General features: G+C 41.0%; 2 protein-coding genes across 35 annotated transcripts in view; both read right to left on the bottom strand.

The window, feature by feature from the left end:
- The window catches only part of LOC114641392 (C-type lectin domain family 5 member A-like), a 1,576,682-nt gene that overhangs the window by 484,910 nt on the left and 1,067,759 nt on the right, over nucleotides 1-24,013 (bottom strand). The gene's annotated exons all lie outside the window — the stretch shown is intronic.
- LOC127527372 (uncharacterized) lies at nucleotides 4,233-8,125 on the bottom strand. Of its 2 annotated transcripts, XM_051925945.1 has the most exons (4): nucleotides 7,507-8,125; nucleotides 7,109-7,234; nucleotides 6,657-6,928; nucleotides 4,233-4,515 (listed from the first exon to the last, which is right to left on the bottom strand). In XM_051925945.1, the coding sequence occupies exons 1-4, from the start codon at nucleotides 7,700-7,702 to the stop codon at nucleotides 4,297-4,299; spliced, it is 813 nt and encodes a 270-aa protein (XP_051781905.1). In that variant the 5' UTR covers nucleotides 7,703-8,125; the 3' UTR covers nucleotides 4,233-4,296. The 2 variants fall into 2 exon arrangements, with proteins under 2 accessions (XP_051781905.1, XP_051781907.1); XM_051925947.1 differs by lacking the exon at nucleotides 7,109-7,234 and having other exon boundaries at nucleotides 7,507-8,123.

Here is a 24,013-nt window from a genome sequence, read left to right as displayed (position 1 = left end):
ACAATAAATTCAATGTAACTGAGAGGTCATGTGGATAGAAGCATACAGTACAGAGCTCCTCCTAACAGTAGACTAGGATGCCTACCTTTCTCATCAGAAACAAGAGTGTAACCATGGAAAGAATGCCTGAAAAGACAAAAAACATTTCTATAAGTACCCTATGGGGCCATTCTAACCCTTTTACCTAAGGAGACAGACAAGGCCCTTCCTTGCACACCCTAGAGTTTAAGGATCCAAAAACCCACCAAAGACTTTTCTAGTCTGCTGCACCTGGCACTAATGCAAGTTGTCTGTGACACCATGACCGGATTTAAAACCACTTTACAACAAGAGTTTATTGAGTCTGGAGGAAGGTTGGTATTGAAGGTTGAAACTGCAGGAGGGAGAGATTACAGAAGGGAAGAGGGGGAATCTTATTTGAGTGGTAAGGGTGAACTACTCCACAGTTATGCAGGGGATCCAAGCTTGCATAGGCAATGCATTTAAATTTGTTATTTGATTGTACCACCAGAAGAAATGAGAGCAACATAGAAACCACACTTAAATTGGATGTCAGTCTTTAACAGGCTGGGCCCACTCGCACACACACACGCACACACACTCACTCACCCAAGGCCAGCTCAGAGTTACCAATCAATATGATGGGGTTCTATCAGGCAGCAGTACGAACTTTAATTCACCGACAGACATGAAGAAAACAAACATTTTTTCCAAAAAATTACTCAGTATAATGTTGTGCATTGTTGTCAGATACCAATTTATTTGGATTTAAAACAATATTATTAAGCACTTTACAAAAAATATTAACAATTATAAATTGTATCATACATAACACTTCACATTATTCCTGTAAAAATTACATATCACTTCCAGTTTGAAACAGATACAGTTTGTTTGAGGGTAATACAAACAGCAAAAACTGTACATATTTGACTTCCAACTTTATGAAACAACATTGTAATAATGACAATTGTAGTTAAACAACAATGTTGTTTCTGAAATATGTAATTTTAGCAATGTGTGTAACAAATAAACATGAAAAACTGGAAATTTTTATTTGAGATTATTACAATAACGTGTCTGTGATTTTCAAAACCTTTTAATCTTTCTGAAATCTAAGTATATATTATGTCTGTTTCTTTCAACACTGCAGTTTGCAGAAACAGGCACCTGGAACTCAGTTGCTATATTTAAGAAAAATAAAAAAAAAAATTACAACATTGTCATTGTAAATGCTTCATCTGAATACAAAACAGACCTCATTTCCCGTCTAAATTCCTGCACAGATGTGTAAGTTACAGGAATTTCTATCATATTGCTGCATGTATGTGCAATAGGTCTACGCGGTGTGCCACTTAGTCTATTGAAAGTACCTTAATCCCATCATATGGTAACAGTGGGGAACCAGTTACAAACTGAAGAAATTTACACATGTCATCTAGGTCCAGTGACTTGATAAAGTCACGTAGGTAATAATAGACTACATCTTCTTCAGGTCTTAAGTTAGGTTCACATGTAGTAAGTAAGGCAGTGTAAAACACGATCTACAGTTGGCATCTCCTTCCAGTACAAATAAGAAATGAGGTCTGTGTCTAGCTGTGACCAAAATATTGCCATGTGTACTTCTGGTATTGATTGCCGAATGAATGTATTCAAATACATTGGCTTAATAAGAAGTTCATTTTGTGCAACTAAAAGCAGCTGACTTTTAAAATTGGATGTAGAAGGAAGAGTATACATGCCATGAACTGAAAAAAAATTAAGCAGGTCCTGTTTTTCAGGTGCACTGACTGCAGTAACATCTTTCAGAGCTTTCCACAGTAGGCTACGCTCTGCTGTTGTTACATGCAACAAAAAATCATCTAACAGTATTCCACTGTCTATAGTGGAGGTATTAAACACAATGGAAAGCAGAGTTGACCTGCAGAAGCGAGGTGGTATACAATGGATGAGCTGACACATATGTGTCAGTACTTGGCCAACAACAGAGAGTATGCCAGGAGCTTCAGAGAGCTGGTTTATAGGAAGACAAGGAACAAGGACATCTTCCCCTTTAAACCATTCAATAAAAGCCTTATTCCAAAAGGAAGAGAAAAGGTCTTTTGTTAAGCCTCCAAAGTCATCACCCTCCTCATCCATAAACTTTACACATAAACGTTTGTTCAGAATGTCAGTTGTATTATAGATTGCTTGAACATCCTCTAAGATACTTTATCTTCTTATGCTGATACAAATTTCATCTTCAACAAGCAATTCCAATTCAGAAAAACCTTTTAACACATTAAAAACAACGTGAAAAGTGCATCTCAAAAAAATCTTTTTACCTCATATCTTGTATTATTTGAAGACTGGCTAGATAATGTTCTGAGTTGCATAATAATGTAACAGTATCATCAGATCAGTAGGAAGTGGTAAGATGACAGAACATGGCATAGCATAGGTATCTTTCAAGGTTTGTAATTAGAACTTTGAAACCTACTCAAAAGGTATTCTTAGAGGTCATTTGTTGAGGCTGAACTGAAGCCAAAATAATATATCTAGTAATATGCTGAAATTGCTGTTACTTTAAAATTATTATTATAAAAATGAGAAGTCAACTAAAGTTTTTTGTGAGGGAAACAGATTCAGTTTACCCTAACAGAAAAATAGTATAAACTAAGGTCTCGGAATACATTTTTATTATTTGCTATACTACCTTTTTCTTCTTTCTTTTATCACTCAAGATCTAAAAAATTTGAGTGAATGGTAATATTACCTCGTTTAAGATCCAACTCCTTTTCCTCAGAATGTGACTGGTGTATTTGGATCTTACAAAAATAAATAAACAAATAAATAAATAAACTGAAAATGGAGACCACACAAGAAGCACAGTATTAATTATTATTTAATAACCACAGCTCTGATGGAAAACTAACCTCTAAACTGCACCCTACACCCCTCTCATAATTCTTTGTTTTTGTAAATTTACTACACAATGAGTTAAAAGAATGTATAACTCTCCTTAACAAAAAATGAATATACTAAAAAAAAAAAAATAATCACATCATTTAATAAATATAGTTTTTTCTTCTCTTTTATAAAAGACCATTTAGTTTATCCTGGTGCACTAGAAAACACTGCAGTAGACAAGAACAGAATGTGACAGAGAAAAGATGAATTGTGATCCGTACTGTTGGAGTCCCAGTATTTACATATGCAAAAGGAGAAGGTGCTGGTGTTGCTGCTGCTGCCTCAGTAGTCAGAGATAACAACTGAAACTAAAAAGTAAACCCCAAATTTTACCTAAAGTAGAATGCTTTATTAATAAATCCTTGTACTTATAAACTTAAATAAAGATTAATAAGAAACTAAGTGCTGGAAACCATAGAGGTGTTATAACTGTACCAGAATTTATGAGCTTGAAGATATATACCTCTTGCTAGAACTACAGTATTTTGCCTTTGGTTTCAGAATTGCAGCTCCTACCGTAAAACATAATCCTATGGTGTTATTAAAAGGATGTTTTTAATTTATCCAGTTAAAGAATCTTGAAATTTCTCTCTAAGGATTACATTGGAACAAAGTGAAAATGTACCCTTTTTTTCTATTTATACGCAAGTGATTTTCAAATTAAACTTCCTTTAGATTGGTAAATTTGTACAATTCCGTAATACAAACAAACGGGCACTATGTTTTTATCATATTCTTTTATATTTAAACAAAAATGTGAAAATGTTTGCATACCTCTGGTTGGTTTGTAACATCTGCTACTCTCTGAACTGACTCTTCTCTAACTTCAACATCTAAGACAGGAGTCTAAAAATAAATAGTGTATATAACCCTAAAATACATTTTTGCTTTACTAAATAAATAAAATTTTAGAAAAAATGCAGTCTAAGTATAGTAAAAACACATTTTAAGTAATTGCAATGTAACATTCACATTGTAATGCTTCATCTGTAAAGAATACATAAACCACACTTGCATTCTCTATCTAACAAACATACAAGAGACATCCTCGTATTAATCTTAGAACTTTAAATAATGAATCATGGTATTTCAGTATAGAGAAATGTATGCAACTTATGAGGTGGCCCTGACTAGCAGGTAGTTTCAGTGCTGGTCACAACCTTTGCTTCCTTTTGCAAATGACCCTCTCTAATGCTGTACAAGACATCCATACATTAGAAGTATATACAGATTGGGACCACTCCTACTGTCAAAGTACATTCAACTGCAAACACCCACCATGTTTCCTTTTAGTGGTGCCTTTGCCTGGTAAACTCCTGCCAGCTGCTGGCACACTTTATCAACTTCTTAAAGAAGTACTGTGAAATATACCCTTACCTCATGTTGGGGATGATTGCCTTCTATAGTCTGTATATTGACATTCAGCCTCTCCTGGTTGTTCCTTACATGATGAATTTCTGAGCTCAAAGCACCATGCACTTCTTCTAATTGGGTCTGACCTTCATTTTGCAAGTTGGTTTCAGGTCTGTCAGCAAAAGTAACTGAGGACATTCCTGCTTCTGTCAGCTGTATGACAATATAAAAATGATGCTAGCAGCTATATAATGCATGTACATGGTTGTGGAGAAATAGGCACTATATGCAATAGATAGATAAAGGTTGATATATATAATAGATAGAGATACAGACAGATAGAATTGAAAGGCACTATACCAGATAGATAGATAGATAGATAGATAGATAGATAGATAGATAGATAGATAGATAGATAGATAGATAGATAGATAGATAGATAGATAGATAGATAGATACAGTGGTGTGAAAAACTATTTGCCCCCTTCCTGATTTCTTATTCTTTTGCATGTTTGTCACACAAAATGTTTCTGATCATCAAACACATTTAACCATTAGTCAAATATAACACAAGTAAACACAAAATGCAGTTTGTAATGGTGGTTTTTATTATTTAGGGAGAAAAAAAAATCCAAACCTACATGGCCCCTGTGTGAAAAAGTAATTGCCCCCTGAACCTAATAACTGGTTGGGCCACCCTTAGCAGCAATAACTGCAATCAAGCGTTTGTGATAACTTGCAATGAGTCTTTCACAGTGCTCTGGAGGAATTTTGGCCCACTCATCTTTGCAAAATTGTTGTAATTCAGCTTTATTTGAGGGTTTTCTAGCATGAACCGCCTTTTAAGGTCATGCCATAGCATCTCAATTGGATTCAGGTCAGGACTTTGACTAGGCCACTCCAAAGTCTTCATTTTGTTTTTCTTCAGCCATTCAGAGGTGGATTTGCTGGTGTGTTTTGGGTCATTGTCCTGTTGCAGCACCCAAGATCGCTTCAGCTTGAGTTGACGAACAGATGGCCGGACATTCTCCTTCAGGATTTTTTGGTAGACAGTAGAATTCATGGTTCCATCTATCACAGCAAGCCTTCCAGGTCCTGAAGCAGCAAAACAACCCCAGACCATCACACTACCACCACCATATTTTACTGTTGGTATGATGTTCTTTTTCTGAAATGCTGTGTTCCTTTTACGCCAGATGTAACGGGACATTTGCCTTCCAAAAAGTTCAACTTTTGTCTAATCAGTCCACAAGTTATTTTCCCAAAAGTCTTGGCAATCATTGAGATGTTTCTTAGCAAAATTGAGACGAGCCCTAATGTTCTTTTTGCTTAACAGTGGTTTGCGTCTTGGAAATCTGCCATGCAGGCCGTTTTTGCCCAGTCTCTTTCTTATGGTGGAGTCGTGAACACTGACCTTAATTGAGGCAAGTGACGCCTGCAGTTCTTTAGACGTTGTCCTGGGGTCTTTTGTGACCTCTTGGATGAGTCGTCTCTGCGCTCTTGGGGTAATTTTGGTCGGCCGGCCACTCCTGGGAAGGTTCACCACTGTTCCATGTTTTTGCCATTTGTGGATAATGGCTCTCACTGTGGTTCGCTGGAGTCCCAAAGCTTTAGAAATGGCTTTATAACCTTTACCAGACTGATAGATCTCAATTACTTCTGTTCTCATTTGTTCCTGAATTTCTTTGGATCTTGGCATGATGTCTAGCTTTTGAGGTGCTTTTGGTCTACTTCTCTGTGTCAGGCAGCTCCTATTTAAGTGATTTCTTGATTGAAACAGGTGTGGCAGTAATCAGGCCTGGGGGTGGCTACGGAAATTGAACTCAGGTGTGATACACCACAGTTAGGTTATTTTTTAACAAGGGGGCAATTACTTTTTCACACAGGGCCATGTAGGTTTGGATTTTTTTTCTCCCTAAATAATAAACACCATCATTGAAAAACTGCATTTTGTGTTTACTTGTGTTATATTTGACTAATGGTTAAATGTGTTTGATGATCAGAAACATTTTGTGTGACAAACATGGAAAAGAATAAGAAATCAGGAAGGGGGCAAATAGTTTTTCACACCACTGTAGATAGATAGATAGATAGATAGATAGATAGATAGATAGATAGATAGATAGATACTTGCATCATTTTCTTTTAACAGACAACTTTAATGACTTAAAGACATCAGGATCAAATATTACATTAGCTGTTGGTGACAGACCTGCAAATTTGTACTTCCAATGAAATAATTTAACTGCCTGTTGATTTCTTTTGCAAAATGTTACTGTGAAAATGAAACAAATAAAAAAATATTCACACTTATATTATCAATATTCATTTATAATACAAGTTTGCTTCCAAACCTGAACTGGTAGAGGTAGATCTCGTCCAGGAACTACACAAATCTTCCCTTTTCCAGTTTCCAATTCTAAATCATGTATTGTTGTTGCAGCAAGTTTTTTAAGACGTCTGCCTTTTTCTGCTTTTGCAAAGGTGAAGCCGGTCAAATGCAATGGTGCTTCAGGAAAGCTATCCTGTACAAACTTCTCAAAACAAGAAAAATTCCATTTCCTTTGAATTATTGACTTTGAGCCATATCTTTCAGTAGAACCAGGCTGTTCATGTTTAGGAACACCTGCAATATTTGAAATTGTTAACTACAGCCATTTCTTCATAATATTACATTTTACAACACTTTTGAGGTTTTAGTTATAGACTATGTAATTACAGATGTTGAAATCACTTCATAATTAATAAAGTTTATACTTTACCTGCCAAAATATAGACACCTATGCTGTAAATTAAAATTACTAACCCAGACCATTTCTTGTCAACCTGGCCATTTCTAATGGTGGAGGGACAAAGTCTTCATTGTGTTTTTGTAACAGAAACAAGTTACTTTTCCAAATATCACCTCTAACCCGTCCTTTATATTTTCTGCCTATAAAAATACAGTGGGAGGTTATGTTTCACGAATTAGTTTAAAACTAATACATCACATGTTTGTTAGTATGCGCTTATTATAATTAAAACATACAACCCCCGTGACCCTGTGTTAGGATATGGCGGGTTGGGTAATGACCGACTGACTGACAAACTTGCAAAGGAAAGTGGATATAAGGTTTCATCATGAATTAATCGTGATAAACGGGCAACTTTTAATTATGAAGTGAATTATTCCGTATCACGACTTGGAAGTTATTTAGTCATCACCTCCTCTTCTGTGACTCGTCTCTGCAGTTGAACATCTTTGAAATAAGGCTCTAGTTTCGCGAACAAATGCGGCCGCTTCAGAATCTGCAGCCGAGTTCTGCCCTTCCATGTCTGCTCCAAGTTCTTCTTCTGCTTGATGTACGAATGTCAGCGCCTGGGCTAACACTCGCTGGACTTCACCCCTCTCTCTTGACATGTGATCTGCAAAAGGAAAGCTAAACAGTACACACAAACACAAATTTATCTAAATGTCGTCTACGTAGGAAAGCCGCATGATAAACATGTCGAAATTGCCTTTCATATAAATAAGTAAATAACCAGCGCTGCGAGTAACTTATGCACAGCAAACATAAACGGCGCAAACAATCGCTCTCATATTTCATATTCTACACACATGGACAAAACATTATGGAAAAAAATCCTAACGCCAGGATAAAAATGTAAAATATCGAGGAGTCGGATTGGAAACGACCGCCTTTATTCGAACTAAGAAACCCAAACGTGCGGCAGCTGCCATTGATATTTGGCATGAAACGGTGCTATATATGATTAAAACTGTGAAAAATTACTATAAAATGAATGCTGAGCATTACCTCTGGGGCTTGATTGTGAGACTGCACTACTCGCGCCTTGGAAAACAGAAATACAAGTGTATTTGTAATTCTATAATAAACGAACGAAAAACGGAAGCCTTTCACAGGAAGTGATGTGAATTTTGAATAATGAGTACAGTACAACTTTTAAATAAAGAGGAAGTGATTTAAAGATATCTGTAATTCATTTAAAGATATCTGCAAATCATTTAATCCTTCAATTTCGTTGTTCCTTTGTAAAAGTGACAATGACAATAAAGATCTATCTATCTATCTATCTAAAGATATCTTGAAGTGCATTAAAGATATCTTAATTCAAGATACATTTGAAGATATCTGTAAATCATTTCAAGATATCTATAAATCATTTACAGATATCTTTAAATCATTTACCGATATCTTCAAATGATTAAGAGATATCTCAAATGATTTAAAGATATCTGGAAATATTTAAAGATATCTTGAAATATTTAGAGATATCTTTAAAAGATTTAGAGATATCTTTAAATGTTTTCAAGATATCTTTGAATGTTTTAAAGATATCTCTGAATGATAATTTGGCTTGCCATAAAATTATTTATTGAAATGCCTATACATGTACAGTGTCTGTTTTAGGAAGTCATAGTTTTTTACTTGTTCCCGTTAGGAATTATAATTTCTCAGTGTCACATATTATTCGTTACTACTCGCGATTCCCGTATCATTGAGATTCTGTTTTATATTCTGTATAAGCAAACTTTTTAAAAGGAGAGTTAATTGAACTGACTATAGCAGACTTGTGACTTTAACAATGCATTCTATCCTAAATGACAGCGCACACGCTTTTTGATATTTCCTAAAGGCCAAAGTGTCTCAGTTTGCTCAGTAATATATTTTGACAGTGTATTTTAGTGAGAATGATTATAAACATACTAGTCATTTAGCCCGTTACAATAACGGGTGCTAGAACAGTAGTGCATAAACATTAGTAGGAACAGTCTGTATTAAAAGGCAAGGGACTTTGACCTCATTCTTTTTGTTGGTCGTATTTTTCTTTCTTTCAGCCTTTCTTTTGTTGATGTTTACTTGCTGAGCTGACCGTTCTTCGTGGGCTGCCGCCGTGTATTGTGTGTCTTTAATTTTCTTGGACAGTAATACGGCTCTATTCAATAAGGGCGCGCACAAAAAGGCGAGCTTCAAAAGGGCGACCTCAATTGAGCGCGGCGAATAAAGGCGTTCGTAGATAATTTAGTTCAAATGGCTCTGAAATATGTGAAGAGCAACAGGTGCAGATCTTTACTTACGCGCGCCTTTATTCGCTGCGCCCAATTGAGGACGCCCTTTTGTGCGCGCCCTTATTGAAGGATACCGTCTTGTACGTCCGCTGGCTTGTACGTCCGTAATATACCTTTAATTTTCTCTGGCGGTAATACAGGTGTGCGCGTCGGTAATATACCTTTAACCTCCTCTGACAGTAATACTGGCTTGTATGTGGCTGTAATATGCATCACTGGATTGTGTACCTTTAATTTCCTCTCGCAGTAATACTGGTTTGCATTTCCGTAAAACTCCTCTAACTTTCTCTGACAGTAATATCGCACATCGCACCGTGCCCCACGCATGCGCACTTCATCAGAAGACACCCACACACGGACACCTGGAAGCACACAGGGATTTTATATATATAGATTACCCTTGTTCATTTCCCATGTAGATATGTAACATTTGGTGAGAATAAATAAAAAGTAACAACACATATAATAGTTATGTTGCATTGTTTATGATTAACAAAATTCATAGTTTATCTGAAATATTCTACTTATACAGTCGATTTATTCCACTTCTGAAGGTGTACATTGTCGGTATTCTCCATTGCATTTGCCCCCCAGTGTAAGGTGTGCCAGTGCAACTGAGGGGTGGCAGACGAGCTCACGTAATGGGTGACAAGGCACATCCTCACCCTGATGCCGAGGCTCTTGTCATGAATATTCCCATCTTGTGCTTTTTCTCGTTCTTGCCAGTTTACTATTATTATTGGACACGTATGTAGAGGAAATGTGTGTCTTATTTTATGTCTATGATGCTTTGGGTAACAAGACAGGTAAGGAGCAGGGAACGTTAAATGTGACAGTGACTGCGGGGGATTGTGGAACTGGAAGATGGTTTAAGAATACAGAAATGACAAAAGCTTACTCTTTCAATAATTCTATTTACATCAATGATTTATCTGTTGTTTTGCAGTTTGGAAGATTACTTATTTACCCCCCACCCCCACCCCCCAGTGCAGCCTTTGATAAGTCAGGTGCTTTTTTGAAAGTTTGGCTCCAGATGTGCTTATCCAGCTGCTCCTTCTTGTCAGTACTTGAGTCATCTTTATGTTCACCTCTGGATAAATTCGCAAAGTTTCTTTACAAATTTTTTGTCTCATTAACGCAGAACTCCCGAAGCTTTCCTAAAATTGCAGAAGACACTGTGGATGGCGCTGATTCTGTTTTAAAGACACTTGTGATTAGTTATGCAGCACACGCTTTTACTCACATTGCCTTTTGGAAATCAGTAATACAAATCAGCTACAGATCTGGGAATCACTGAATAGTAAAAACGTTTAATGACAGTGTCTTGCGCATATACTGCTGTAATGACCACGTCGGCTTTAGTGACGCGTTTCTTAGCCTCTCTGATATGATCGACATGGGGTAGAGTAGATTCTAGATTGTTATAATACGTGCTACCTTACGCAAAATATGCTCATTAATTTGTTACAGATTCTAGGTGGACACAATTCCACACCAAGGAAAAAGGTGCCCCATGTAAATCGTTCATAATGTCTCCAAAATATATTTGTTAAATCAGCTCTGTCCAGTTAACCTCTTAGGATGGGATCTCATGACAAAACTTTCTCTCTCCATTTCTATGACTGAACAGGGATTTTTCTGCTCGTCTCCCAAGTTACTGTGCCAACTCGCCCCTCACCCCAAACCCTCTTTTGCAGCCTGGACTTTAAACATTTCCTCACACACCATCCTCCTCAACGCCCTACACTCTGTTCCCTCCTGTTTATTTCCCCTCTTACAGGTCCCTGACACCCTCCATTGTACTGCCCAATATTTCCCTGCAGAGGTAGACACCCCCTGGCTAGAATCCTTTCTTTCTTCAGGCACCTGCCCCAAAACCCTTCACATTCCCTGTATCTTTATTTCATCCACACAAGCTTCTACTTCTGTTCATCTCACATGCTCACAGAATATTTTCTATCTCGGCGGTTCAGTTCCCCATGTTTCTGTAGCCAAATCTAGCACCGTTATCTGGGTGGATATTGGGGAATGGGTGTCTTAATAGAACGGACTGGCTGCACGTTGCTCAAGGTATCTTTGATACCTCAGATCATTTAATAACTTAAGTTGTGCTTCAAAATGATTTTTTAGTACATCGTGTGCTGTGCCGTCCTTCCTTTTCTGCTTTTTCATTGCAAACCACCTTTCTCCCTTGGCTCTCTTCGCTCCCTGATTCCCTTTGGTCCCAAGAGAAGAATGATTATGGAAGGATAGCCCATTGTGAGCCTCTGGTGATTCACCCAAAATCTTCCTTCCGCCCACACCGTGCCCAGTATCCTCTGTCCCCAGAGGCAGAGGCTGGTATCGCCGCCGTACATTCTGATCTCGTGAGGCGAGGAGCGATTATTCCAATTAAATACTCTCCAGTCAACTCCCCCATTTTACCTGAGAAAAAGGCTGATGGTTCATGGCGTTTTGTTCAAGACCTACGACAAGTTAACTCTGCGGTTTTTTCCTAGAACACCTATCGTTCCTAATCCTTCCTCTATTCTTTCCACAATACCCCCGTCCGCCCGGTATTTCTCTGTTATTGACCTTGCTAACGCTTTCTTTTCCATTCCCGTGCACCCTGATTCTCAATTCTGGTTTGCTTTTACCTTTCAAAACCGCCGATGGACCTGGACCGTCATGCCTCAGGGATATACTGAAGCCCCTTGTGTTTATGGACAAGCTCTTGCTAAAAATTTAGAAGGCTTTTGGCCAGACAAAGACAGTGTATTGATACAGTATGTAAATGATATAATGTTATGTAGTCCTACTGAAGAAGATTGCGCACATGACACTCAGAAATTGTTATTTTTTTTAGCAGAAAATGGCCATAAAGTTTCGAAGGCAAAACTACAGTTAATTTCAAACAACTGTGAGATATTTAGGTCATGACATCACTTGTGGTACAACAGCGCTCTCTAGCGATCGCATTAATACCATTCAGAAGCTTCCCAGGCCTGTCACAAAGCAACAGGTTATGTCTGTATTGGGCATTTTTGGTTACTGCCGGCAATGGATTTTAAATTACACTGAAATGGCACAGCCATTACAAAATTTGGCAAACACCCCTGGCCTTCCTCTTTATGGCCAGGTACAATGGACTGTGCAAGCTGAAAAGGCTTTCTGCAATTTAAAAAGTGCACTTTTGTCCGCGCCAGCGTTAGGTTTTCCTGACTATTCTCGTCCATTCACTCTGTTCGTGGACGAAAAGGGGGGATACATGAATGCAGTTTTAACGCAACTACATGCAGACAAACAAAGGCCAATAGCCTATTTTTCGAAAAAATTGGATCCTACAACTGAAGCTGTACTAGCCAGTATGGATATAGTGCTCAATAGCCCCCTAACAGTAAAGGTACCTCACGCCGTACATTCTATTTTAGTACAGGCTAAGACCTCACATCTCACAACTGCAAGAGCAATACAGTATCAAAACGTACTCTGTACTTTGTCAAATGTCACCATTAAAAGATGCTCTACCTTAAATCCAGCCACTTTTCTTCCAACTGAAGAAGAAGGAGAGCCACATGACTGTCATGATGAAATAGCTAAAGTTGTAAAGCCTAGACTAGGCCTACACGAAACACCGTTAGATATTGGAGAATTAATTTTTGTGGACGGATGTTCTTTGCGATTGGAAAATGGAACACCCTCGACCAGCTATGCAGTAGTGAAAGGTGGCCACCTGCTGGAAGCAAACCGAATTTCATCATTTTCATTTGGAGTCTGTCATGATCATGGAGCCTTATGGAAATTAAGAGGACTTAAGACCAGCGCTAGCAAACCGATCCAACATCACAAGCTGATTGAATCCCTCTTAGAAGCTATAACTAAACCATCAAAGTTAGCGATCGTTAAATGTCAAGCTCACACAGGAAAACAAGATCCTGTCAGCAAAGGAAACGAATTAGCTGATCACTTTGCTAAACAGGCTGCATATAATAACACACCAATCTCTTTATTCCAACAGAGAAATAACCAGGACCCTGATAATCAACTTGTTTCTTTACCGAGTGCAGCCACGGACAGAGAAAAGAGAAAATGGTCCAAAGAAGGGTCCCTCTCTGATGGAGTCTGGACCCATAGGCAAACTAACAAACCTTTCCTCCCAAAGGCTTCTTTCCCAGGTATGGCAAAAATCGCTCATGACCTAGACCATGCTGGAAAGGACGCCATGGTTCAAGATGTTGAAAAACACTGGGAAGCTGTAGGCTTCTCTACATATGCAGAGCAGTTCTGCAGGCGATGTGGATTATGTCAAAAGTTTAATGTAGGACAGGGCACCCAGGTAAGTCCTGCTGTTACACCTAATCCAATGGGTCCGTTTGAACACCTCCAAATGGATTTCACTGAACTAACTCCGTCTAAAGGTTACCATTATTGTCTAGTAATTGTTGATGTGTTCTCCCGATGGGTAGAAGCTTTTCCTTCTAAACACGCTGATGCTAAAACTATAGCCAAAGCTTTAATCAAAGAAATTATTCCTAGGTGGGGCATACCACAGAAATATTATTACAAACTGATAATTGCACTCATTTTGTGAATTCCGTTATAAATGAATTAACCACCTGGCTCCAGATAAATGTGCATCATTATTTCAAATACCACCCCCAGAGTGGAGGCATTGTGGAATGGTGCAATGGCACCCTAAAATCTAAATTAGCAAAAATCTGTGAGCAGACAAATTTATCCTGGCCGGACACTTTGCCTCTGGCCTTAATGGGATTGAGGGGAAGAACACACCGGCAATTTGGACTGTCGCTGTTTGAAATTCTGACCGGACGACCCATGCCTGTGGGCATGGTTATGGGAAATGTTAACCTGCATACTGTGGACAATGATCTTCTCTCTTGTCTTACAGGTCTCCGGGCTTCTCTGAAAGAAGTTTACGAGCAAGTTAACCAGGCCTGGAGGACTAGTCTTCCATTTAAAGACACGCCGATTCCCTTAGGCACTTGGATCCTCGTCCGTGACACTCGGAGGAAACATTGGCATCAGCCGAGGTGGAGAGGACCGTTCCAAGTTCTTCTGTCCACACCACATGCAGTGAAAGTGGAAGGATTGCCCGCCTGGATTCACGCCTCACATTGCAAGAGATGGCACCCTTGATTGCTGTGCTACTATGCTTTTCCTTTCCCTTGTCTACTGCCCTGGTCACCTTGACTTTCCCGTTAGGAATCACCACATCAGTGCAGGTTGATTTCTGCTCTATTATCAACTGTGGGACTGGTTGACAAGTCCAGTGGACCTGGTCTGACAAATACGTGTGTATGACTGTTACGAAGTATTATTGGAGAAGTAACTGCGACAACTGGCAATGGGTTTTTGCTGACACTGGAACTGAGGACTGGGGTTATCAACCCTTTGAGGCCCAAAAATACGGTTTGAAAAAATCGTTTTTCTATCATAAAAGGACATGCGTCTCATGAATGTGCTGACAACCATTGTGACCCCTTGATCATCACTTTGAAGAACCCCTCTTTACATGACTCAGGAACCTATATATTAGGGGCATATGTATCTGGAACAGACCCTTTAGGGAGATTTCTAATTAAGATTGACAATCCTGTTACTAACACCTCTCATTCTCCTGCACACACACCCATCTCCCCAACTTCTGGTTCAGACTTAAGATTATGAATATTTCCACCCTTTCATCCACTTTTTCAATTGAAACTGGCTATGACGATCAGAACCGTTGGTTGCAGTGGGTATTATATTCGGCTAAGTAAGTAAATCAATCTGATTGTTACGCCTGTGCTACAGCCAGGCCACATTTGGCTACCGTCCCTTTCCCTCTTTCTAATATTTCTGACCCTGTTGGTCTTCCTTGTCTCCTTGCCCTTTTTACCTCTCCATCCACACCGAAAGACTCTAACTGCATTACACTTTCTCTCCTCTTCCCCCCCTCACTCCTCATATGACTCCCCCAATGTTCCAGTCTCATGAAGGCAATTATACCTGCTTCTCTAGTAATTATAGTTCCCCCTTCCGAGGTACTAACGTTGGTCATATCCCTTCTTCCTTCTGTTCCCAGACTTTCCAGGTTAACTCCACCTCATTTAATTCTACATTATCACTTTTCCTGTTAACACAGTCCACTCCGCATGCTGATATTTGGTGGATGTGCAGTACATTAAAATTACTTGACATTCTTCCCCCTGTGTGCACTGGCACATGCGCATTAACCCAACTTGTTATGCCTTTCCGCCTCCTCCCTCTGAATTCTCCTCGCGTGTCGTCCAGCTCTGCCTGACGTCGTCCACCCTGCTCTGCTGACCCCTCCACATTCTCTCTTCACGGCCCTGGCGTTTACTTTGATTCCATTGGTGTCCCTCGCAGAGTCCCTGATAAATTTAAAGCACGAGATCAAGTTGCTGCCGGATTTGAGTCTATCTTTCCCCAAGTTACAATAAGTAAAAATGTAGATTGGATTAATTACTTATATTACAACCAACAGCATTTCCTAAATTTTACTAAAGAGGCTGTTGAAGGGATACATGAACAGCTTGATAGAACATCCCTTATGACTTGGCACAATCGATTAGCATTAGATATGCTCCTCGCCGAAAAGGGGGGTGTATGTGCTCTGTTTGGTGATGTGTGCTGCACTTCCATCCCTAATAATATGGCTCCCGATGGATCAATCACCCGTGCTTTGACAGGTTTAACTGCCCTTTCAAATGAATTAGCCACCAATTCTGGCATTTCTAACCCCTGGGGCTGATGGCTCAGGTCAGTTTTTATTTCACTGGCCGTTGCTTTTATCATTCTGTTGCTTGTGGCCTGCTGTATCGTTCCCCTGATCAGATATATTGTGTCCCAGTATTTCACTACCTCCGTGGCCAAGGCTTATACTGTATGTTACACGAAGAATGCATGCTTCAAATTTCTTCCTCCTTTTCTTCCACTCCTTCCCCTTCTCCTACTCTTCCCCGCATTGCTCCTATGTCACCCATATTTATGTTGGTTCAAAAAAGGGGGGAATGTAGAAGAAGAATGTTCTCCTCGGCACCATGTATCTTGTGTGTTTAGTAAATTAGAATTTTTATAATAACTATTTTGTAAACTTGCCAGTGAGAGACGCTTGGCTTATGAACTAACAAAAATATGTTATTCCAGGGCTCAGGAGAAATAGTGTCCACATGAATACAATCTAAGCTGTTTCTTGTTTTTTCCCTTTCTCAGAGTGAATGTCTCAGGGACGAGGTCACAAGGCTGCAGAAAGTACATGAAGTTTATGCAAAGGCGTCTCTCCTGTGCTTAGCTTCCAAAACACAGATAATGCTCAGCTCAACAGACATATTGTTTAACTCTACTTAGATGATAAGGATGTTTTTCTGTCTTATTAATCACGAGATGCTGAATTATAAAAAACCCCTCCTAACTTTTAATCGGGGTTCAAATGAGCTTTGCGGCAGTAAGTTATGCTCTTTGAATTTCTACTTACTGTGTGAGTACTCCGAGTGTGAAATAAAGAGAACTAAAGAAATATTATCTGCCTGCTGTCAGTGTGCCTTTTTCGTCCACATGCTGCAGCCTGTTGGCCTTGTAGTGTCCTCATCGTACCCGCTGGCAGTGCCAAGCATCTCACACTGGCACATTGACATGTGTTGCCAATGCCAGCGTGTGATTCTTTTTATTGGCAGGGTCTTGTATGTTCCTGCCCTTGCCTGATACTGCCATCATTTTTTTCGCCAGCACTCCCTATGCCAATTGGATGCCCCTGCTACATCATAACTACACACAGGCTAAGTGTTTTGCTCGGGATCACACTGTGGCTCATAAATGTGGCTTTATGATTTTATATAGCGCCTCTCTGTAGTAAACACCATCACAAGGTGACAAATGAGTAGTGACGGAGGACCCAGTTGGCATCCCGAGGTGTAGCTTCTTACATGTTGAGTAGTAGGAAGCCTTGGCAGAATGTGCCCTGGTAATGGCTGCTGTTGTGGCCATGCCAGTAACAGTGAATTAGCACCAGTAGGGGGCACCATGCCACACAACGAGAAAAGAATGGGTGACTGCAAGATTCAAGCAGGGCTGTGTATGTCCTGAAGAAGAAGGGGCTGCCTGCCCTCTGTTGAAGTGGAAGATGGCACCAGTGGGGTGGCAGAGGGCACTCCTGGAGCTCATAAGGATAAGGAGGGGCACTTGATGTTCTGCATGGCTACCAGCCACCCACTGCATTAAGGCCTCGGGCACAGGAGGTTTGTGATGGACAGGAGCACAGTGGCCAGAGGGAAGAAGAGGAATGAAGGTGGTGGGAGCAGGAAGAGACCAAAAATACGGACATACAGGTAGGCAAGTGGGCAAGCCATGGTGGCACATAGAGAGGGCACAGGTACCAGCATAGGGAGGCTTGGTGTGGCAATGCACTTTTTTGTTTCTTCTTCTTACTTTTTTTTGACTTCCTCTGCATTGGCTGCATTTGGGGATAACTCAAGAGCGCCCCCTAAGGTCACACAAGCAAACAGTTACAGTTACAACTGAAGCATGGGGGGGTTTGCTTAGTGACACACATAAAGACCACCAAATCTTACTGAGCACCCATCGTGTTGTACAAGTGTGGCGCACAGAGTTTGTCTGTGTTGTTAGTCACATGTGCTCCATCGGGGCGCCGGTGACGCAGGCCATTCACCTCCAGGGAGCAGGGTGGCGCTCTCACCAACAACTCCTCACCTTTCACCCTCTGAACCGAGAATTCCAGAACAGAAGTCCCGCCCCTTCTGCCTCGGCCGCGATATAAGAGGCAATGACCCCGGGCGCGTGGCAGTGACGGTTGTTTTAGGCTTTTATCCTGGCTCTGCGATTCCTTTTACAATGTGCGTACTTAAGAAAAGAACCGTAAATTTTAAATTGTATTACTTTTTATTTCTTTTCTTTTGTTATTGCTTACAGCTGAAATCCGGACAGGTAATTGACTTACCGAGGCTCACATGGTGAGAAATAATAATAATAATTCATTACATTTCTATAGCGCTTTTCTCAATACTCAAAGCGCTATCCACACAGGGAGGAACCGGGAAGCAAACCCACAATCTTCCACAGTCTCCTTACTGCAAAGCAGCAGCACTACCACTGCGCCACCTGTGAGGAATAAATCCAGCATCCTTGTGATTTTATATAGCGCCTTTGCACAATGACCTCCACCATCACAACTCTTTCTATTTTGATTTTGCACAACTGAAGCACAAGCAGGCTAATGCTCAGCTTAGAGACACACATGAAGATAACCTTAAGGTTATATAGTGCCTTTCCTAGTCCAATTCTGACTATAATCTGTTCAGGAGTGGAGCAAAGGCAGGTTACATCATCTCAGGGGTATGAGGCGAGCTAAACGATAATTAAATATGGAGCTCTTTATGTTATATAGCGCCTTTATTTAAGTGCAGCCTTCACTCTCTCTCACTTTACATATAAATATATGTGTGTGTGTGAGCATCAAATATGAATACATTTTTTATAGCTGAAATCCAGACAGGTCAAATGAAGGGTCTCATGGTGAGTCATAATTAGGTGCTATATAGCGCCTTTCCACTATGACCAACACCATACCATAACGCTTATCCCCAACAGGCGTATGACTGAGCTGAGAATCTTAATAAACGCCTTCTGATCTGATATAGCGCCTTTATAAGTATAGCGCCTTAGTACAGTCCTAGGCATAGATGGCTTACAGTAAACTGCTAACCCAAATGAAGACCCTTTATGTTACATAGCGCCTTTACAAGTGAGGAGCCTTACTGTTCACAGAAGTGGGGCGCTTGTGTAGCTGTGTCACCTGCTTGGCGTTACACAGTCAGCTAATCAATGAGTGAATGGTGAGGACCCTTCATGTCAAATGGCACCTTTATTTGTGCACAGCCCTCTCTCTCTCTCTCTGCATATATATATATATATATATTGTGACAGATAGGGGGTGCTATCACTCCCTTGAACCCTCAGATCAGACACCAGATAAAAGTCCAATAATTAAATTAAAAATAATGTGCACCAAGCACCCTCCACTCCATAATACTCATAAACAATACCATCCATCCATCCATTTTCCAACCCGCTGAATCCTAACTACAGGGTCACGGGGGTCTGCTGGAGCCAATCCCAGCCAACTCAGGGCGCAAGGCAGGAACAAACCGGGCAGGGTGCCAACCCACCACAGGACACACACCAAGCACACACAGGACAATTTAGAATCACCAATCCACCTAACCTGCATGTCTTTGGACTGTGGGAGGAAACCCCGCAGACATGGGGAGAACATGCAAACTCCACGCACCCGGGAAGTGAACCCTCCTTACTGCGAGGCAGCAACGCAACCACCGCGCCACTGTGCCATCACCAAATGAAGACCCTTTATGTTATATGGCGCCTTTACAAGTGCTGAGCCTTAGTGTGGCTCTTACTATTCACAGAATTGGGGGGGGCACATGTAGCTGTGTCCCCTGCTTGGGGTTACACAGTCAGCTAATCAGTGCCTGAAAGGTGAAGACCCTTTATGTTATATAGCGCCCTTACAAGTGCTGAGCCTTAGGACAGCTCTATGCTGTATTTATACTTGATTTGCGTTTGTTGCTGGGGGGCTACATGACTCACTGAGGGTCACACGGTGAGTCACAGGTCGGTGCTGGACCGGTGTCCTTGTGGTTTTATATGGCCCTTTATTGTGGTGACCACCAGCTCGTCTCTTTTTGTAGTTTTTATTTTATTTTTACTTTTTTCTAACTTGAAGCCCCATTGGACTTATACACACAGCTTAGACGGCTGAACTGAGAGCTCTGATGAAGCCCCACACACACTTTTTTAGTATATAGCGCCTTCACAGGTGCAGTGCATTAGTGCTGCTGTTTCCATGTGGACCTGAGGCCAGTGAGTCCAATAACACAGTTCAGGAGGGGGGCACACTGTGGGGTGGTCCTAGTGGATGGAGGCTCCTGCCTCAAAGAGACCACCGTGGCCTGACGACACAAACACATCAAAGTGGGCCAGTGAGCAGACCCAATGTGAGGTGCACCAGGCTGGTCCCAGTATGTGAAAGGAGCTGGCGTGTGGTTTTGGCTGCCGACGGGCCCCCCAACCACACCGGGCCCACTTGGCTCATTATCTGGGCGTGAAGGTGCCATTAATCAGGTCATTACCAGGATAATCCCATTAGATGTCAGCCCCACCTGTTCCTGCCCAGGATCGAGTTGCTTCCCTCCCATGTGAATTTGTGTGCTGTGGGGGGCCGGAGAAGCGGCTGTTTGTGCGCAGAGACGTCTGCCAGGCCCTTCACACATTACTGTGTTTAAATCTTTCTGGGGTGGCACTGCCACCTCACAGCTCCCGTCTACTGATTGTCCTCATGGATTTTGCTCTTCATGTTGCAGTTTTCCTCCACGTTAAGTTAACTGGTGACTCTAAGTTATACCCATGAGTGTGATGAGTGTGTGCGTGAGTGGGCACAGGTGCCCGTCCAGGGTTTGCTTCTGTGGTGGCAGACTGAATCAGATTAAATGGATCATAATACTAAATCAAATGAGAACCAGTGGGTTTCTTTTGGGTGGTCAGGTGGCACAGTGGTTAGCATGACTTCTTCACAGCTCCATGAAGCCGGGTTCAGTCTCCTCTGGCTGTATACCCGCTGTCATAGTTAGAATGTCATTTATGCCACCTCATAGCTACATGCCCCGGCACATGTTCTGCCTGTGTGGTGATGCGGCATCTGTTAGAATGGCAGAAGCAATACAATTTACGACTACATGTATCACAAAATACATTCCAACAGATGGTGCTCTGTAAACGTTAACACTGATTTCTCCATTGATTACTTAGATTTCAGCCCGTCTTAGATGGGCAACACACCTCGTGAGCAATGTAAAGTGGGTGTATATTCTAGCATTGAACATTGCCCCCTAGTGGCTAAGGTGTTGAATTTTAAACCAGTGTCTACTGCTGCAAGCTAACGGCTACGACAATCAGTTATAAACTGCTACCTACTGCTAATGCTAAGGGGGTCTTCTCATTTGGTTGTGTGGCACCCCTAGTGGTAAGGCATTGCATTGCAAGCTATTGATTCAATGATCAAAAGTACAGTGTACAAGGGTCTGTTCTCACTGGACTGAGTGGCCCCTAGTGGCTAAAGAATTGAAATGAGTCAATAAACAACAAGACAGAACTTTCAAGGTAAGGTAATGAGCCTAACTAATGATGGCACTGGTGACCGGCAACGTGTCGTATGATGGTTAGCGCATGCAAGTCATGTGACAAGAGTGAGCCTATAAAATCAGTTCGTGTTTCTATTCATTTGGCAGCATGGCCCCCTAGTGGCGAAGGACATCAATTATAAAGTAATGGCTATTGGCAACACCTAAGGGTGTCTTCACACCCAAAACTGTGGCCCCCTACTGGCTAAGGCACTCACTTATAAACTTGTGACCGTGATTACGCAGTAAAGGTGTCTTCTAACATGGAGGTGGCTATAAAAATTAATTTTAAACTGCTGACTCAATGAGCAACATGAATGGCATCTTTGCATTTGACAATGTAGCCCCCTAGTGGCTAAAGTAGTAAATTATGAACCAGTAACTGTCAGTATCACTTATTATTGTCTTGTTGTCTGGGAGTGTGGCCCCCTAGTGGCTAAAGCATTGAACTGTAAATTACTGCATCAATTCATATTACTAAACGAGAATGGTAAACTGGATGGACACAGGGACATGGGCCGTGGACGCAAAAGACGTAGTGCGCAGGCGCCACACAAAGCCCCCCTCCAAGCACCGGAAAATGAGAAATGATGCGCCACGCCCATAGCAACAGACCCATGCAACAAAGCGTCACACGAAGGCCATACCACACGAAACAGGACACACACAAAAAAGAGGATTCAGACCCACGACACACAAAGCCCCCCTCCACTAACAGAAATAAGAAATGAGGCAACGCGCCCCTAGCACACCAAAAACAAAGGAGTCAGACGCAAGCGCCACATAGCACACGAAACGGTACACACACGAAAATGAGGATTCACACCCACGACACACAAAGCCCCCCTCCACTAACAGAAACAAAAAATGAGGCAACGCGCCCCTCAAAAACAACGCACGCCAATAAACGACGTAACAGTGAGTGCGATCCTCCTTATTACTTATCCATATTACTAACGATAATGAACAAACAAGTCATGAATTCACGATCAGAAAAGGCTCCATATTAACAGTCAGTGCGATCCTCCTTATTACTTATCCATATTACTAATGATAATGAACAAACAAGTCATGAATTCACGATCACGGGTACAAAACCATACGGCTCGAGTAACGGGACCACAAACACGAACCCTCATGAAAAAAAAACAATACACGTCGGCGCCTACAACGCGCTTCTGAAACCGCTCCAAAAACACACGTCACTCCTTATTCAAAATACCGGTCCCAATCACAGAAACATCGGTATCCACTATGAAAATGAACAGTAACAATGCACGTGACATCTGTCTTGCAAAACTATTAATTATAGATGAATGTACAATGGCATCCACTCACTTACTCAACACCATTGATAAACTTCTACAAACGTTGATGAATAATAATATTCCCTTTGGAGGAAAGGTACTTTTATTAGGAGGAGATTTTAGACAATGCTTAGCTATTGCTCCACATGCCATGCGCTCAGCTATTGTTCAGTCCACCTTAAAATACGCGGACGACGTCATACATAAACAACAAGAGACCGGACTACAATACATATACAGGCGCGACACCTGATTGGTAATGATACAAAGAAACGAACAGTCCGCATATTAACAGTGTGTGCGATCCTCCTTATTACTTATCCATATTACTAACGATAAAGAACAAACAAGTCATGAATTCAAGATCACGGGTACAAAACGAGACGGCTCGAGTAATGGGACCACAAACACGAACCCGCATCAAAAAAAACAATAAACGTTGGCGCCTACAACGCGCTTCTAAAACCGCGGAAGAAAAAATGTTACGCAGACAATTGGCATTGCTTTCAAAAGATACAGTTGGTACAAAACATAAGATGTCCAGATCCAGAATATAACAATTGGTTATTACAACTGGGAGATGGGGCACTCACCAATACAGATGGACTTCACCCAGATATTATAATTCCTCAAGCCTTTATCTGCGACGACTTAGTTACGGAGATATTTGGAACAGCAATCTCATTAAACCAAATACCCCTTTTAACACAACGCACTATATTATGTCCAAAAAATATTAATGTTGGTCACATAAATAACCAAGTCATTGCATTACTTCCTGTAGAGGCACGACTCTTTCTAAGCTCTGACAAAGTTGACTCTGATGACAACAATGACCATCTTAATTTCCCCTTACAATATTTGAACACTATTAACCTGGCCGGATTACCACAACACAATCTTAACCTTACAATCGGAAACAATAATCATGCTATTAAGAAACCTTAACACTAAACAAGGTTTATGCAATGGTACACATTTAGTCGTCAACACCATGACACACAATGTTATTGAAGCAAAACTTCTTACAGGGTCACATGCTAACAATACTGTTCTGATTCCTACAATTGACCTTACAAGTTCTGACCTAGAATTACCTTTTACACTTAAACGGCGACAGT

Source organism: Erpetoichthys calabaricus, chromosome 4 (genome assembly GCF_900747795.2).
Source record: "Erpetoichthys calabaricus chromosome 4, fErpCal1.3, whole genome shotgun sequence".
Classification (NCBI taxonomy): domain Eukaryota; kingdom Metazoa; phylum Chordata; class Cladistia; order Polypteriformes; family Polypteridae; genus Erpetoichthys; species Erpetoichthys calabaricus.
The sequence above is the reverse complement of the archived record's forward strand: the minus strand, read 5'-3'. Positions and strand labels throughout refer to the sequence as shown.

Coding starts and splice junctions, on each gene's coding strand:
- LOC127527372 (XM_051925945.1), bottom strand. CDS start 7,702: ATGTCAAGAGAGAGGGGTGAAGTCCAGCGAGTGTTAGCCCAGGCGCTG. Junction 6,929..7,108: donor GTTGACAAGAAATGGTCTGG/GTTAGTAATTTT, acceptor CAAATATTGCAG/GTGTTCCTAAACATGAACAG. Junction 4,516..6,656: donor ATCTACCTCTACCAGTTCAG/GTTTGGAAGCAA, acceptor ATTGTCATACAG/CTGACAGAAGCAGGAATGTC.